Here is a 16861-nt window from a genome sequence, read left to right on the forward strand (position 1 = left end):
GCAGATGACATTATATTATATAAAAACCCCACCAAAAAACTGTTAGAACTAATAAATGAATTCAGTATAGTCACAGGATACAAAATCAATATACAAAAATCTGTTGTGTTTCTATACACTAATGATGAACTATCAGAAGCAGAAATTAAGAAAACAATCCCAGTTACAATTGCATCAAAGAGAATAAAATACCTAGGAATAAATTTAACCAAGGAGGTTACAGTATATTGAAAACTACAAGACAGTGATGAAAGAAATTGAAGAGGATACAAATAAATGGAAAGATATTCTGCGCTCATGGATTGGAAGAAAGAATATTGTTAAAATGTCCTTACTGCCCAGTGCAATCTATAGATTTAATGCAATCCCTATCAAAATTCCAATGGCATTTTCCACAGAAATAGAACAAACAATCATAAAATTCGTATGGAGCCATAAAACACCCTGAATAGCCAAAACAATCTTCAGGAAAAAGAACAAATCTACAGGCATCACACTCCCTGATTTCAAGCTATATTACAAAGTTATAGTAATCAAAACAGTATGGTATTGGCATAAAAACAGGTACATGGGTCAGTGAAACAGAATAGAGAGCCCAGAAATAAACTGAAGCATGTATGGTCAATTAATTTGTGACAAAGGAGGTAAGAATATACAATGGAGAAAAGACAGCCTCTTCAGTAAATGGTGTTGGGAAACCTGGACAGCTACATGCAAAAGAATGAGGCTTGGAACCCTATCTTATACTATACACAAGAATTGACTCAAAATGGATCAAAGACTTCAAGACCTGAAATTGTAAAAGTCCTAGAAGGAAGCATATGCCGTAAGTTCCTTAACATTGGTCTTGGTGATGATTTTTTTGGATTTGACACCAATGGCAAAGGTAACAAAAGCAAAATAGACAAGTGAGATTGTATCAAACTAAGAAGATTCTTCACAGCAGAGGAAACCATCAAAGAAATGAATAGGCAACTAACTACAAAATGGGAGAAAATATTTGCAAATCATATATCTGATAAGGGGTTAATATCTAAAATATACAGAAAACTCATACAACTCAATAGCAAGAAATAGAACAATCTGATTAAAAAGTGGGCAGAGTAACTAAATGGATATTTTTCCAAAGAAGACATGCAGATGGCTAACAGGCACATGAGAAGATGCTCAACATCACTAGTCATAGGGGAAATCAAATCAAAACCACAATGAGATATCGACTCACACCTGTCAGAACGGCCATCATCAAAAGGGCAAGAAACAACAAGTGTTGGCCAGGATGTGGAGAAAACGGAGCCCTTGTGCACTGTTGGTGGGAATGTAAATTGGTGCAGCCACTATGGAAAATGGTATATTTCCTCCAAATATTAAAAATAAAACTACTATATAGTCCTGCATTCCCATTTCTGGTATTTATCCCAGAAAAGAAAACAGGATGTAGAAGAGATCTCTGCACTCCCATGTTCATTACAGCATTATTCACAGCAGCCAAGATACGGAAACAATGTAAGCATCCAGCAAGGGATGAATGGATAAAGAAGATGTGGTCTGTATATATATTGGAATATTATTCAGTTACAAGAAGGAAATTCTGCCATTTGTGACAGCGTGGTTGAACCTAGAGGTGCTAAGTGATGTAGGTCAGACAGAGAAGGCAGATACTGTGTGGTGTAACTTACACGTGGAATCCAAAAGAAAAAAAAGGTCAAACTCATAGAAACAGGAGAAACATGGTGACTCGAGTGGATAACACTACATCATATCACTGAATTTGCGAAGAGAGTAGATTTTAAATATTCTCACCTCCCCTTCTCCCCCAAAAGATACATATGTGAGTTGATGAGTGCATTAATTAACTCAGTGGGGAGAACCCTTCCACAATGTACATGTATATCAAGCCACCATGATGTACACTTTCAGTATCCTACAATTTTTCAATTATATCTAAAGTTAAAAAAATATTTGAGCAGACATGAGGACTTTTGCTTTAATAGTCAACAAGCAGCCACCCCAGGCCCAGCTTGGTGGTCTTTGTTTTTCTCCTCGTGGCGACAACCTCCTTTTTATTTTCACAGCCAATTTTATCTTTAGTGAGACCATCCAATTACAACTATTCCTTTTTTATTTACTGAAAAGCTTCTTTTATATAGTTATTTTTTTTCGAGAGAGAGGTTATAAAATAGAAAGTTGGCAAAAATTCTAATTACCTAGTGTAAGGTATAAAGACTGAAAAAAATTTCATGTTTTTTTTATCTTCTACATTACTGGAAATTAAATAACTTATCTCGTGGAGATTAAACAACCTCAGCACCATGTAAATGTGCTCTTCCAGCAACACTTCAAGCTAAAACACATTGTACCTGGCAAAGAGCCAGGGCTTGTTCTTGTCCTATTGAGACCGAACCATGCCGAGTTATCCCAGGACAGGACAGTACATCTGGGAAGTTGAAACATTGGAGAAGCTCCACTGATTCGAATTAAATACTGAGAAAGTGATGACAGTGAAAATTGACTTCATTAAAGGCAAAGTTTAGATATGAGTTTCATGACTAAGCAGAATAATGGGAGGTGTGTCAGTGTTCTCTTACGGATACAACAGTTCTCTAATTTTCTTTGCACATTAATAAGTCAGGTAGGTAAAAGTGTAGTAGAAGCGGGTCTATATTGTGTGTCAGTTGGTTGGAAATGCTTGTCTAGACAGAGCAAACCGGTTTATTTATGATGTTCCTTCCCACCTGCCCCTTCCTCGTTCACCCATAAAAGAGGATGAACTTGTGCTGTGCTTGGGGCACACCAACAACTACGGCACATTCCTGTCTCATGACAAGGAAAATCCAACTGCTTTGCGTGTGATGGGCATTTGATAGAGAGATGCCCGGGCAGGGGAGGGATCCGTACTCAGGCTGGGAGAGTTGAGCAAGGCTTTGTGGAAGAAATATCTAGAAGCACAAGTTGGGGGAGGGAGGTGACCATGGGGGATGGAAGAGGAAAACCAATTCCCGAGAGATCAGGAGACAGAAACACCAGGGTCCTGGTGTTTATCACCTACACCACTTAGAAATCTAGAAAAATTATCTGCACAGAGGCTTTATAGTCATTAAATTGGATTGTCCAAAGATTTCAATTCACAGAGGCTTCAATGTTAAGAAACAGACACTGAAATGAAAATTGTGCCTTGTCAAGAACGGGATGACGTTCAAAATAATCAATATACACTTAAAACTATGGTCTCATTCATGCAATGCCATCTTGGACTATTTCCAACTTGTTTTACGGCATGTTTCCTTCTTTTTTGGGGCAGGAGACCAAGGCTGAAAAAATTACTAGAGAGAATAAGGAGAGGCTGTTTGCCAAGGAAGAACAAAAAGAAGAGAAAAGATGGAATGTTCTGTCCTTTTCTATTGAGGAGGAGCTGAAAGAGAATTTAAACTCTGGAATAAAGAACCTAGAAGATTTTTTGAAATCATGTAAAAGTAACTCAGTGAAATTTCGAGTTGAAATGGTGGGGATTACTGCCTGCTTGAGAGCATGGAAAGAACATTGCCGTGCTGAAGGTATGTGGCTGTGCGTTCTTGTTGATTTGTATGTTTGAATACATTGGAGAAGAATAAAAATCTAATGATGATGGCTGTTATTTATTAACTGGAAGTCTGTGTTAGAAGACTTAGGGAAGCCTTAGCTGGATTATCTGATTTTGTCCTTGGAGAAGTCCTCCAAGTATTATTACCTCTATTTTATCAATGAGCAGTGAAGTCTCAAGGGGGGCCCCAGTAGCAAAGGTACAGCACATTCATAAGCAAATTCAAATCAATTCCTTCTCACTTACATGTGGGATCTAAAATATGACACTAATGAACTTACCTACGAAACAGAAACAGACATGCAGACATAGAGATCAGACTTGTGGTTGCCAAGGAGAGGGGGAGGGATGGAGTGGGAGTTTGGGGTTAGCAGATGCAAACTAGTATATACAGGATAGATAAACAACAAGGTCCTACTGTAGAGCACAGGGAACTATTGGAAAAGAATATGAAAAAGAATGTGTATGTATAACTGAATCACTTTGCTGTACAGCAGAAATTAACAAAACAATGTAAGTCAACTACACTCCAATAAAAAAATTAAAGTCAATTCCCAGTCAAAGTTTACAAACAACCACTTAGAGAGTTGTGGGCATCGTTAAGGGGACCCACAGATGGCGGGGTCCCAGGGAGAGTCTGTCATTCATCTCTGAGATCTGAAGTGCGAGCATTTTCTTTCTGGGCAAAACTTGGATCATGTTTGCCTGGCATGCTGAGTTCTTCCAGAAGTTGCTGTGGTTTCCATGTGCTCTATTTTACAACTGCTACGATAGATAGTAGAAAAGAAAAGAAGAGGCAGGTAAGGGAGAAACATGGCTGGGTAGAGACGTGTAAGTTGATGGCAGGTGAAATGATGAGGGGCCAGTATGCCTCCAACTGACAGTACTTCCGAGTACACCTCATTGACCTGTCTGTCTGGGTCGTCTCCACACTTGAATCCGTTGAACACGGGGTCCCTGGGGGTTCTTCTCCCCCCCACTCCGTCATTCTGCAAACTTCAATCTGCCCCTGCAATGACAGACTTCCCTGAAGATTTCATCCCAGTGAGAAGCATAAGACTTGGCCTCTGTGGGTCTCTCTAATTAAGATGTTGTGTCAGGACTTGCAGTTGGCCTGAGAGAGATCAGGATTAACAGTGGCTTAAATTTCTTTTGTAGCACTTATACCATCAGTATGTGTTTGGTAATATTTGTTAAATAGATAAAATGTAGGTTGATTGGAAGAAAGGGCGAATCAAAACTGCCCTAACATGTGAAGTATGAAAAGACCAGCCATGAGGAGGACTAGAAGGGATGTATGTGACTGTAAAGAAATGGACAGGGATTAGCAAAGTTTGGATCTGGCAGGTGTAACAGACTGATTGAATTTAAAGGCTCCAGTGATTACACCAGATACTTATCTCTGGTCACCATTAAGATTCAATAAATGTTGCCAAGTTTTTAACCAGATATTTAAACTCATCTGGACATTTTTCTTTGAACATAGTAGAGAAGGCATGAAAATAATAGTTGGGAAAGATTTGTATTCCTTAGAACTTAGACCAACTTGGGCTTTAGTGATCTTATTTCTATAATGAGCTACAAGATTTTCCTTTTTCTCCCAACACTTAACAGAGCTACATCTCAGTTATCCACAGAGATGTTGGAATGTGTTTAGTTGCACTTTCATTTGATTGAGTTTTCTGTATTCCAAAACCTCCATTAATGCTAAGTAAGACAATGAATTTAATTGGGTCAGGTTGATAGCCTGAGTGACTAATCTTGGACAATCAAACATTTATTATTTTTGATGGCCTTTATAATAGTTTTGCTGTTTATTCTTTACCAAGGTGAAACCACAAAAGATTTAAGTATAGCTGTTCAAATGATGAAAAGGATCTACTCCGTGATGGAAAAATACCCAGAACTTTTGCAAGAGGCAGATCGGCAGCTCATAGCCAGATGCCTTAGGTACTTAGGATTTGAGGAGTTGGCAAGTACTTTGCATCCAGCGCAGGTAATGTTTCCAGAATAGCCCCATTCTAGTAGAGTAATTATTAGGTGCACCTCAAGTGTCTTGTAAGCACAGTTACCTGGGTTTTTTTTTTTTTTTACTGAAAATATTTACTCCAAGTTCATAATCATTATTAGTAATCCAGCTCCCCCAACTTGAAGTAACCTAGAATTAGAAAATTTTACAAAAGCTTCTCTGGACAAAAATGCCAGATAGTCTCTGCAGACCCTTAAAACTAATCCTGTGTTTAATTCTAGCAAAACATTTAAAAACTATATTGCGACTGTTCAGTTGTCTTGATATCAGATTGTAGCTCAGGTGCCGTGATGGATATCTGAAGATCTTGATGTCTGCTATTTACTCTTAGTTAAGATAATGATTTAGGTGGTAAGAGATTTCTTCAATAAATATTGCAAAATTTGAAAGATGGTAAAATGCTTTTCTCATAAATATTAGTTTTCAGTTATTTTATTTTAAAAAATGTTTTTAATCATTTAAAGGATGTTATAATTTAAAAATCAAAATGGGCTTGTAAACTCCTATAGGTCACAGGAAATGACATAAAGGAGAAGAAGAAGAACAAATATTCAGTTGGCATTGGGCCAGCTCGGTTTCAGCTGCAGTACATGGGCCACTATTTGGTACGAGAAGAGAGGAAAGATCCAGACCCCAGAGTCCAGGACTTTATTCCTGACACCTGGCAGGTAATGACTGGATGAAAGAAACATTTTTGTATTTTATTATTAAATCTGATCTCAGGAGCTTCTCAAGATTCCACACAGCACATCTGGCATGAAATTCTTAATGTTGAGTCATCTCATTTAAAATTGTCATGGGAAATGTCAAATGTAGACTTTTTCCCACTTAAAGAAAGTGAATTTTTCGTATCATCCATTTTTCATAAATAGACCATTTTCTTGGAGGTACTCTGATGGATTCACACGTATATATTTGAAGTTCTGTCTTTCTCATCTGACTGTATCATTGTGGAGCATCCTCCAGGGCTTCCCTGTGTCTGCAGGATATCCTATGTAAATATAGAATATGTGACAGAGACATTCAAGGAGTTTAAACAGTAGGGACAGTTGTTTAGATATTTACAGCCTGTACCCGTGACCATAGTAGCTACTTTTCTATAAACAAGTATAAAATTAAAATTGATGGCTAGAAAAGTAGGAATAGAAGGGTGCGTTTCTGCGTTGATTCAACCTTATAAAATTGCCTCGAACCTTATCAGTTCCACATGTTTAGCTCTGAAAATGCCATTTCAGAGGCTCAGTCTAACAGGTGGTCTTATCAGAAGCTGACTTTATCCTCCGGTGTCGCTGAGGCTGGAGAGCCTCAGAAACTCCCGGCCTGCTGTTCAGGGGCAGGGGACCAGGTCCTTCCTTCCTGAAGTGCAGAACACGAAGCAGCTAAGGGCCCTCCAGGTATCTACGCCCCCCTCCGCTGCACTTCTTCTGATGTCGCCTTTGCTCTGAGGTGCGGCCCAGAGTGGACCTGGATTCAGAGAGTGTGCAGGATGGGGCTTTGCGGGGGCTTTTCCATCTTCTGCCCATCACACAGGCTAATGACCCTTTGACTAGTCCTCATTTTGATGAATAAAAGCATAGGCTAAAGGGATGAGAGTCTATTTTTTTTTTTTTTTTTTTGTGGTACGCGGGCCTCTCACCGCTCTGGCCTCTCCCGTTGCGGAGCACAGGCTCCGGACGCGGAGGCTCAGCAGCCATGGCTCACGGGCCCAGCCGCTCTGCGGTTTTGGGATCCTCCCGGACCAGGGCACAAACCCATGTCCCCTACATCAGCAGGCGGACTCTCAACCACTGTGCCACCAGGGAAGCCCTGGGAGTCTGTTTTAATGAAGGTCCCACATGCCCTCCAAAGTAGGGGCTGGCATTCTTCTATTTAGAAAGTACAAGATAAGTAGTAAAATGATTAATCATTGATTTTTTTTTTCTGTTCAGCTACTTTTTCACCCTTATAAAAATACATACTCTTAGATCTTCATTTCTCAGAGCCGTCGTGCACTTAGTCAACGACAAGTAATAAGAAAGAATATCTACCCAAGGACAAGATATTTTGTTCAGACACACTCTCTGTTTTTCCCACACAAACCCACCTCCAGACGCTCAAAAGCACTGCAATTCTCTCTTCTGAGAGAGGCCGTGAGTTCTTCACAAGTTCCCGTGTATCTTTTGGTGTGTTTTCAACTCGCAGCCGCTCCTTTGCGGCTCAGAGAATTATGCTGGAAGTGTCTTAAGGTATTTGTTTTGCTAACATGCTTCTCGTGGTGCTGACACAACGGTGCTCTGAACCCCGCAGCGAGAGCTCTTGGACGTCGTGGACAACAATGAGTCTGCGGTCATAGTGGCCCCCACGTCCTCAGGGAAGACCTACGCCTCCTACTACTGCATGGAGAAGGTGCTGCGGGAGGGCGACGATGGGGTGGTCGTGTACGTGGCCCCCACCAAGGTAGGTCTGGGGGCTGGGGGGTCGTTCAAGTGACTTGAATTTTCTCTTTCACTCCCGAACCTCCTCTTTTAGTTTAATGCACGTAGTCATGTGGTAGATCTAGCTCTCTTTATTTTTTTTTCACAATTTATTTGTTTCCACTTTTATTGAGATGAAATGGACATGTAATCTGTTAGTTTCGTGTGTACAACACAATGGCCAATATTTGTATGTATTGTTAAATGATCACCCCCGTAATTCTAGTGAACATGAATCATGAATCACCTCATATAGTTATACATTTTTGTTTTCCTTGTGACGAGAACGTTTAAGATCTACTGTCTTAGAAACTGTCAGGTACACAATACCGTATTGCTAACTATAGTCACTGTTACATCCCCAGACTTATTTATCTTATAACTGGAAGCTTGTACCTTTTGACCCTCTTCACCCGTTCTACCCACCCTTAGCCCCACCCTAGCCAACCACCAGCCTGTTCTGTTTCCATGCGTCTCACTTTAGTTTCTAACCTGCATTTTCTCCTTCCAGTCTGAGAGGCCAAAGTAATACTTCCCTTAGAGCACTGTGAGGCAGAGGTCTGGGCCTGTGATCTTGTCATTCATCTTTTGGCTCGAACTGAGAGAAGCATCCCGACTTTGTCGGGCAATGTTGGGTCTTTAGGAAGCCCACGTTGCCTCTGCCCTTGATGGGATGCATCCTGTCTGCTCTTGGGCGTCCGTGCCTGGTGTGTTTCTCATGCCAGGTGGTTTTGCCATATTTCTTTTATGGCTGGAACCACCTAATGCCAAACTTAAATACAGAAAGTATGATCTTTGTCATTTAGGAGAAAGGCTGATTTACAGGAAGTATAAGTTTGCATATCCTCATTTACAACGCCTTGTTTCTAATGCGATTACTCTTTAAGAAAGGCAGATTTACTTGGGATAACTTTGATTCTACAGATTAAAATGAGATCTCACTCCATTTTAGTTTCTAGGAAAATGTGGTGTTGAGTGACTTGGGATCAGGCTCAGAACCAGACTGATCAACATGATTAGTTGAAATTAGCACTTTAGTTTTGATTGTAGTTTTTCGTTTTTCATGGCTACGAAAGCAGTAAGTGTTCATAGCAGGAAATTAATAAAATATATCAAGAAAAATTAAGCTTACTGGAGGTGGAATTGGTAATTCAACACAATACATATTCCTCTTCTAAAGGTTTTAGAAGCTAAATTACTCTTCTAAAAGTTTAAATCCATTTTTATTCCCTCTGACAGTATATGGAAGTATATATATCCTCTTATTTTTTTCCAACATTCCTATGGTCTTCAAACATTGTTTGCCATACTGCTAGGTAGAAATTTCCATCTCATGATAAATCTGCATTTCTGTGATCACTGATTGGGGAGCCTTTCCGTATGATTTCTGGGCAGCGATATTTCTCTAATCATGAACTACTTGTTCATGACATCTGCCCATTTTCTTTTTCTTGTAGTGGAAGGGGATTGCCTTTTTATTGATTGGCCAGAAGTCTGTATAATAAGTATATTACTTTTTCTCTGTAAAGTATAACCAATATACTTTTGTCCTTTTATCTTTTTGCTATATTGCGGTTATATTAATGATATTTTGTTAATATCTTTGTGTAGTCAGATCTATCAATATTTCCGTTTAGTGTTTCCGAGTGTGCTCAAATACATGAAAATATGTGAAAATGTCCACTTTCCAGTATCTTTATGCTTATGTTTTAAAGTTTACATTTTAATCTAGGTGAGACTTTTTTGGGCATAGAGTGTGAAATACAGAGATATGTATGGGTTTGCACACGCTCAGATTCCGCTGGCCACCACCTGCCTAGTCTGTGGTGTGGGTCCCCTGTACACTCGCAGGTAGAGGTCTGGGGATGCCCCCAAATACGAGAACCACACGTCCATCTCGACTGCCCTCCTTGGCCGTTCTACATAGACGCATGGTTTCTTTCTAAGCCTTGGTCGCCCAGGTATCAGCTGTTTGTCATGTGTGGGCAACATTTCCTGCTTTTTCCCTCTGATGAAGCCGGTTTTTCCCATTTTACATTGGGTTGAGGTTATAAGTGAAGTTCACGCGCAGTCACAGAGCTCAGAGACAGCCCGTGGATTAGGCAGATGGTAGGAGAAAGGGGTGATGAAGCTTCCTGCCCTCCCAGCAGTACGTATTTTTAGACAGTGCCTGTCGTTCTCTCTCTGAGGTTTCCCCTGTACTTTATTATGTGATTAATGGATATTTTTCCCTGTCAATCAGGCCCTTGTCAATCAGGTGGCAGCAACTGTTGAGAATCGTTTTAACAAAAATCTGCCAAGCGGTGAAAATCTGTGTGGTGTTTTTACACGGGACTATCGTCATGAGGCTCTAAACTCTCAGGTAGGACCTACACTAATTAATGCATTTGTTATCGAATTATATGATAGTACTTAGAAGTCTCTTTCAGTAGAAATGCAATATCTTGACAAGGGCTTGTAAAAGTAATTTTCTTGAATTTATAAAAGATGAAGTGGCTTTAGAGAAAATTTACAGTGTTATATTCCAGAGAGTAAGAAATGGAGCTCATCTTGCTCAAGGACACTTACCTTTTGATTGCAGATTTCAGTTATAGTTCCTGACATCATCTTGGTTTATAAGTGGATCGAAAATGATCTGAAGAACCCCATGTTATAAAAACTGACAAACTGATTTCCATTCAGAATAACTGTTTCTTGACCTTTCTTGATGGGAAGGACACTCATCATAATTTCAAAATGTTGTATTTATGGATGGACTTCATGGTGTTAAGTAAATCAGACAGTTTCTCTCCTTATTAAACTCACTGAAAACAGTTACAGCTGAACAGAAAGTGAAAACATGACTATAGCACATTGCATGGTAGATGTGAGATGTGACATCCACATCGCCATTTGTAAGAGCACCGCTGCCCAGGGACGGGGCGTGAGGTCCGACAGAGGCCGGCTGTCGGCCCCTGTGCTGCCCCACTTTCGGCACCCTGGGACTGAGCGGGGCTGGGGCAGAGACACTGGCCATTTCGGCTGCGTGTGGAGTAGCACTGACAGCTGCCACGCGCTCCGGAGTCCAAGCCAGGTGGGCCAAAGCGTCACCAGGTGTGTTCTGAAGCCACCTTCTTCCTCTGCCCCGTCCTCTCCCAACTTCCATAGTTGTTCATTTTTAGTAAACGGTTTTCAACCTAAACTGCACCTCGGGGTCAGATTTTGAAGGAATAAACCTGCGACAATGAATTCTTCCTATTGTAATTACCGTGAATGCTCATAAATCAGAATTTAAACTTCAAATCTGATATCTTACCATTTTGACCTATAAAAATTGTAGTTTCACAAGATTCTAAAGAATATATCATATTCTACTTAATCAGCAGGTCCATTCAGGAGTTTTAACTCTCTCTTTTATATTCTTAGAACTACATCTGGGTGTAGCAAGTGCTCAAAAGTGTTTGTTTGCACAATGTTCTTGTTTTTAGGTACTTATCACAGTGCCTGCCTGCTTTGAAATTCTGCTGCTAGCTCCGCATCGCCAGGCGTGGGTGAAAAGGATCAGATATGTTATATTTGATGAGGTAGGTTTGGTATTATTTCTCTGGGTTGAGTTCCTGGTTGCATAAGCACCACACTGAAGACATTTGCTGCTTCGGGGCATTCATCGTCTGCGTGGAGTTTCGGTTGCGGAGGACACTGGCTTCCCCCTGTGAATCACACCAGTCTTTGGGCTCCGTTTTCCTGTTCTGGCTCAGGACAGGGTATCTGTGTCTGCGGACCTCTGGGTGGCAGAGGACCCGTCTTTGGTGACCACCGTTTCAGCGGAGCAGAACTCACCACCAGGGCATAAGTTGTCCTGGACAGAGATTCCAAAAATCTGATCTTTGATCTCCAAAGTGAAGAGTTTGGGGCTATAACAATGATGTCAGTTAGGTACAGTATCTTGTCAGTCATGGTCCCAGCAGGAAACAGATGACACATGCAAAATGGAAGAATTCAAGAAGAGCTTTTTGCAAAGGTGTGTGGGTGGGGGAACTGTGCCGTTAGTGCAGTAGCCCAGGGCCAGGAGGTTACCCCTCAGCCTAAAGGGACAAGGAAAGATATGGTCACTGAGACCCACAGGGAGATTGAGTGTGCTGGCCGCTTTGCGAGGGGCAGCTGCCTTAGCTGAGGAGCACACCTGGCTCAGGGTAACCTGCCAGGAAGGCTGCCAATGGCACAAAGGCCTCACCCTCATTCCCTTCAGGTCTCTTGCCCAGGCTCTCCTTTGGCCAAAGCCAATGGAACCAGAGAGTATTGGAGCTCTTTTGAAGTAGCCTCTGTGGGTCAGTTTCCCTGGACAGAGAGAGCAGGATGGAAAATGATGGACATTTATAGAGCAAATGAAGGATACTGAGAAAGTTTTTACAGCAGAATTAAGAATATTTATTCAAAGAGACTTAAAGCATTATAAAAGAATTCTTTTGCTCCAAGGGGTTTTCAGTTTAAAGGGGAAAATGATGATAAGCCTGTATTTCACTTAATTTTTCCTGTTGTAAGCTTGAAGCTACCAAGCAAGCTGTGCTTTTGATTGGTTTGAATCTGACTTACTGTGTTTTTTTTTTTTTGCTCATTCTGTATATGCTACATCCTGAGGGCCTTGAATATTCATATTGAAAAAAAAATCCAACAGCTTTGTCTTTGCAATCGAGAACCTTGAATTGTACTCTAGTCTCAAAGCTTTGAAATGCTGTGACATGGGGTACCTCAGTTTCCCCAATTTTATGTCAGGGTAAAGCTGACGGTCTTTGGAGACTGATGTCTATCCTGGCAGAACCAAGGAAGTGTGTTATCTGTACGAAGCCTAAGGTCACCACTCAGCGGACTGCTGTATTATCTGACTAGGGCAAAGCCAAATGGGCAGGGGAAGTTTTTTCTTTTTTTAAATTGTCTGGCTCTGATAATAAGTTCTTTCCAGTTGATTGCCAGGTGTCATAGTTTAATCTGTTTAAAGGAGACCACATTTGAGAATCTTCCCTAAATCTAGTTCCATTTGCTTTATTTGGTCAAAGGACATTCATTAATTCAGCAAATATATAAGGAGTGTCTCCACAATGCCAGGCACTGTTGGTGCTGGGAATGCCCAGGGTAAGTCACAGAATCATTGGGAAAAAGGGGGTAGACAGCTACGCCTACCCATGACGGTGGCAGCCCACGTCAGTGTGTATGGTGACGAGATGGATCCGTGTGACCCCACTGCGGTGATGGCAGGGAGACAGCAGGGGGACGGCTTTGCGGTGGCTGGTCAGAAAGTCTTCCAGTGGGGCGACATTGAGCCGAACTCTGCAAGTTCAAAAGGGGGTAAGAGCAGAAGGAGCAATATATGTGGAAGCTCCGGGGTAGGAAAGTTGTGGTCAAGGAACAAAGCAAAGTTCAGTGTGTCTGGAGAAAAGTGAGGGCAGGATGGGAGAGAGGCTTGAATGAAGCTGGAGAGGCAGGTGGGGGGCGGTTACCCCCAGCACAACATATACGCCCTGTTCAGGAGTTTATATTTTGTTCCACATGCAGTGGGAAGATATTGAAGAAATTTAATTGTGGACATGGCCTGTTGGAATTCATCCTTGAGACGTACCTGTTGGCTGTGATGTGAAGAATTCAGGGGATGGCCTGGGGAGCTAGGAGGGTGGCCAGGAGGGTATCGTGGTTTACTTGGGGGCCGTGGACATGGAGAAAATGCTTAGATCTGAAAGACATTTTGGAAAGTAAGATAAAGAGGAATTATTGATGGATTGGTTATGGGAATTAAAAGAATTTGTGTCAAGATTTTCTATTGCCTGAATTTGCCAATATTTATGTAAACTTGGCATGGTTGATTAAAGGTAATTGGAGACCATGTATGATGATTCAAGTTTCCCTGTCTTCTTTTCTTTTCTTTTTTTTTTTTTTTTTTTTTTTGCGGTACGCGGGCCTCTCACTGCCGTGGCCTCTCCCGCTGCGTATGGAGCACAGGCTCCATACGCACAGGCCCAGCGGCCATAGCTCACGGGCCCAGCCGCTCCATGGCATGTGGGATCCCCCCCAGACCGAGGCACGAACCCGTGTCCCCAGCATTGGCAGGCGGACCCCCAACCACTGCGCCACCAGGGAAGCCCTCCCTGTCTTATTTTCATTCGCTGATTTTAAATCAACTGAAAAATTATTTAATTTATTTAAACTAAACTAAAACAAACAAAAGCAGTTCACCCGTTTCTCCCATGCCCACGTGTTGCAAATACCTATTTGTTCTCTATGTCTTTGAGCTTGTTTTTGTGTGTGTGTGTGTGTGTTTTTAAGATTTCACATGTGAGATCATTATTTGTCTTTTTATGTCTGATTTATTGATTTATTTCACTTAGCATAATGCCCTTGAGGTCCTTCCACGTTGTCACAAGTGGGAAGGTTTCATTCCTTTTTAATGGCTGAATAATATTCCATTCTGCATATACATACCACAATTTCTTTATCCACTCATCCGTCAGTGGACGCTTAGATTGCTTCATATCTTGGCTGTTATACATAGTGCTGCAATTAACACGGGGGAATGCTTATATCTTTTTGTATTCTTTGGATAAATACCCTGAAGTGGAATTGCTGGATCATATGGTAACTCTATTTTTAGTTTTTTGAGGAACCTCCATACTGTTTTCCACAGTGGCTGCACCAATTTACATTCCCACCAACAGTGCACAAGCGTTCTCTTTTCTCCACATTCTTGCCAACACTGGTTATTTGTGTTCTTTTTGATGGTGGCCATTCTGACAGATGCGAGTGATATCTCACATGCTTTTGATTTTCATTTCTCGAAGATTGGTGATGTTGAGCATCTTTTCATGTGCCTGTTGGCCATCTGTTTGTTTTCTTTGGAAAACTATCTTTTCAGACCTTCTGCTCATTTTTAATGGAGAATTTTTGTCTTTAATAGGTCCACTGTCTTGGTGGAGAAATTGGAGCAGAAGTCTGGGAGCACCTCCTTGTCATGATCCGCTGCCCCTTCCTGGCCCTTTCTGCTACCATCAGCAACCCGGAGCATCTCACCGAGTAGGCATTAGCTTCCAGTCCAGATAGAATGCTTATGTATTTTGAATGTCTGAATGTCGTGCTTTCTCTCTGGGTTCTGGAGAGCTTCATAACTTTCAGGCACATTTATTACCTTATCTCTGGATATTCAAGGAACAGAGTCACCCCTCCTGGCAGGCGCTGAGCAAGGCCACACTCTCTAAAGGGGTTCTCCCCGCTGGATCTGCAGCTGACTAGGAAATTTCCCCCATATCTCAAAAAAGGTTCACCAGAAGTTATCGATTTATGTTTCTTTTTCTTCGTCCTTTACCAAGAAATAAGATTAAAATGGTATAATGACATGCTCTGCCATGGACCTTGAGATTTCTTATGTTGTCCCACTTTGTAGATGTGTAGAAAGATAGTGAAGCCTTATTAGTTGAAAACACCTATTATTTATTCACTGGGCTAGATTTTTGCCCACTAACAGCAATTATAGCAAAGACTTCTATTTGCCAGGTGCCGTTCTAAGTGCTTTGCATATGTTAATTTATTTTATTTATTTTATTTTTTTATTTTTTATTTTTTTTGCGACACACGGGCTTCTCACTGTTGTGGCCTCCCCCATCGCGGAGCACAGGCTCCAGACACGCAGGCTCAGCGGCCATGGCTCACGGGCCCAGCTGCTCCGCGGCATGTGGGATCCTCCCGGACCGGGGCACGAACCCGCGTCCCCTGCATCGGCAGGCGGACTCCCAACCACTGCGCCACCAGGGAAGCCCGTTAATTTATTTTAAATGGCCAACAACCCTTATGATTTATTATTTTCATTACTACTGTTAGATAGTCTTTTCCATACTGCTATTATTATTTCCATTTTAAATGTGGAAAAGGAGGCCCAGAGAGATTTTGTGATCCAACCAAGAGCTTCAGCCCATGGTAAGGACGCTGGGATTCGATCTTAGGTCATCTGGCTCCAGGGCCTATTCCCTTAAGTAATTTTTAAGGCACATAAAATTTTCTTTATTTAAAATACTTTAAAATCCTTTCACAGGAAGTGGTTCCATGTTCTGCCTAAATAATATGTAATTTTAATTTTTAAGGTGGCTACGATCCGTAAAACAGTACTGGAAACGAACAGACAGTATGATGGAAAAAAATACTGCTTCTTCAAGAAAGGCTGGCTGCCGTGCCAGTTCTCACCAAGACTACTTACTGATGAAGCAGTCGTATAAAGTGAGACTTGGTATGTTTGACATATTCATAGGAATTTTATCTTTTCAAGTTATTCCAACCATTGTGTGTTCATTCATTTGGAAATCCTTGCTCTTCATTTCCAGTGCTCTATGCAGAGAGATACAATGATTTAGAGAAGCACATATGTTCAGTAAACAATCATGACATTTCCTTTGACCATTTTCACCCATGCGCTGCGCTGACCACGGACCATGTGAGTAATGCTTTCGCCATGTTTGTTCTGAGCCACATCGGTGGTTTGTATCATATTGCAAAGCTGCCTGGGCGACGCTCATCAGAATTACAGAATCGATGCTCTGTAACAGATATTGAACCTGAGTTTTAAGAGTAACAAGAATGCATAGTTTTCATCTGCTCCTCAGTGTTGTCTCCATCTGCAAAGCTTAAGAATGACTGGACATCTTAACCTGAAGTTTTTTTGGGTCGATTTTCTTTATTCTTTGCCCATTTTCCTTCTTCTCAGCACCTGTGTCCCATCTGTCCACCTTCGAGGACACTAACTCTTCTCTTGATGCAGCTACAACTGTGTGTGGACAGTACCTTGTA

At 41.4% G+C, this 16861-nt stretch overlaps 1 protein-coding gene across 1 annotated transcript in view; it reads left to right on the top strand.

Annotated features, from left to right (window-relative positions):
- The window catches only part of LOC307054208 (putative ATP-dependent RNA helicase DDX60), a gene marked incomplete at its 5' end in the record, with an annotated part of 72175 nt that overhangs the window by 17133 nt on the left and 38181 nt on the right, over nucleotides 1-16861 (top strand). Inside the window, 9 exons of the mRNA XM_079705800.1 lie at nucleotides 3302-3545; nucleotides 5386-5576; nucleotides 6119-6277; nucleotides 7896-8045; nucleotides 10305-10424; nucleotides 11530-11625; nucleotides 14985-15100; nucleotides 16162-16304; nucleotides 16399-16508. Of these exons, the coding sequence (XP_079561926.1) occupies nucleotides 3302-3545; nucleotides 5386-5576; nucleotides 6119-6277; nucleotides 7896-8045; nucleotides 10305-10424; nucleotides 11530-11625; nucleotides 14985-15100; nucleotides 16162-16304; nucleotides 16399-16508 (1329 nt within the window). The remainder of the gene's footprint in view (nucleotides 1-3301; nucleotides 3546-5385; nucleotides 5577-6118; nucleotides 6278-7895; nucleotides 8046-10304; nucleotides 10425-11529; nucleotides 11626-14984; nucleotides 15101-16161; nucleotides 16305-16398; nucleotides 16509-16861) is intronic.

This window comes from Hyperoodon ampullatus (genome assembly GCF_949752795.1).
Source record: "Hyperoodon ampullatus genome assembly, chromosome: 6".
In the NCBI taxonomy this organism is placed as follows: Eukaryota; Metazoa; Chordata; class Mammalia; order Artiodactyla; family Ziphiidae; genus Hyperoodon; species Hyperoodon ampullatus.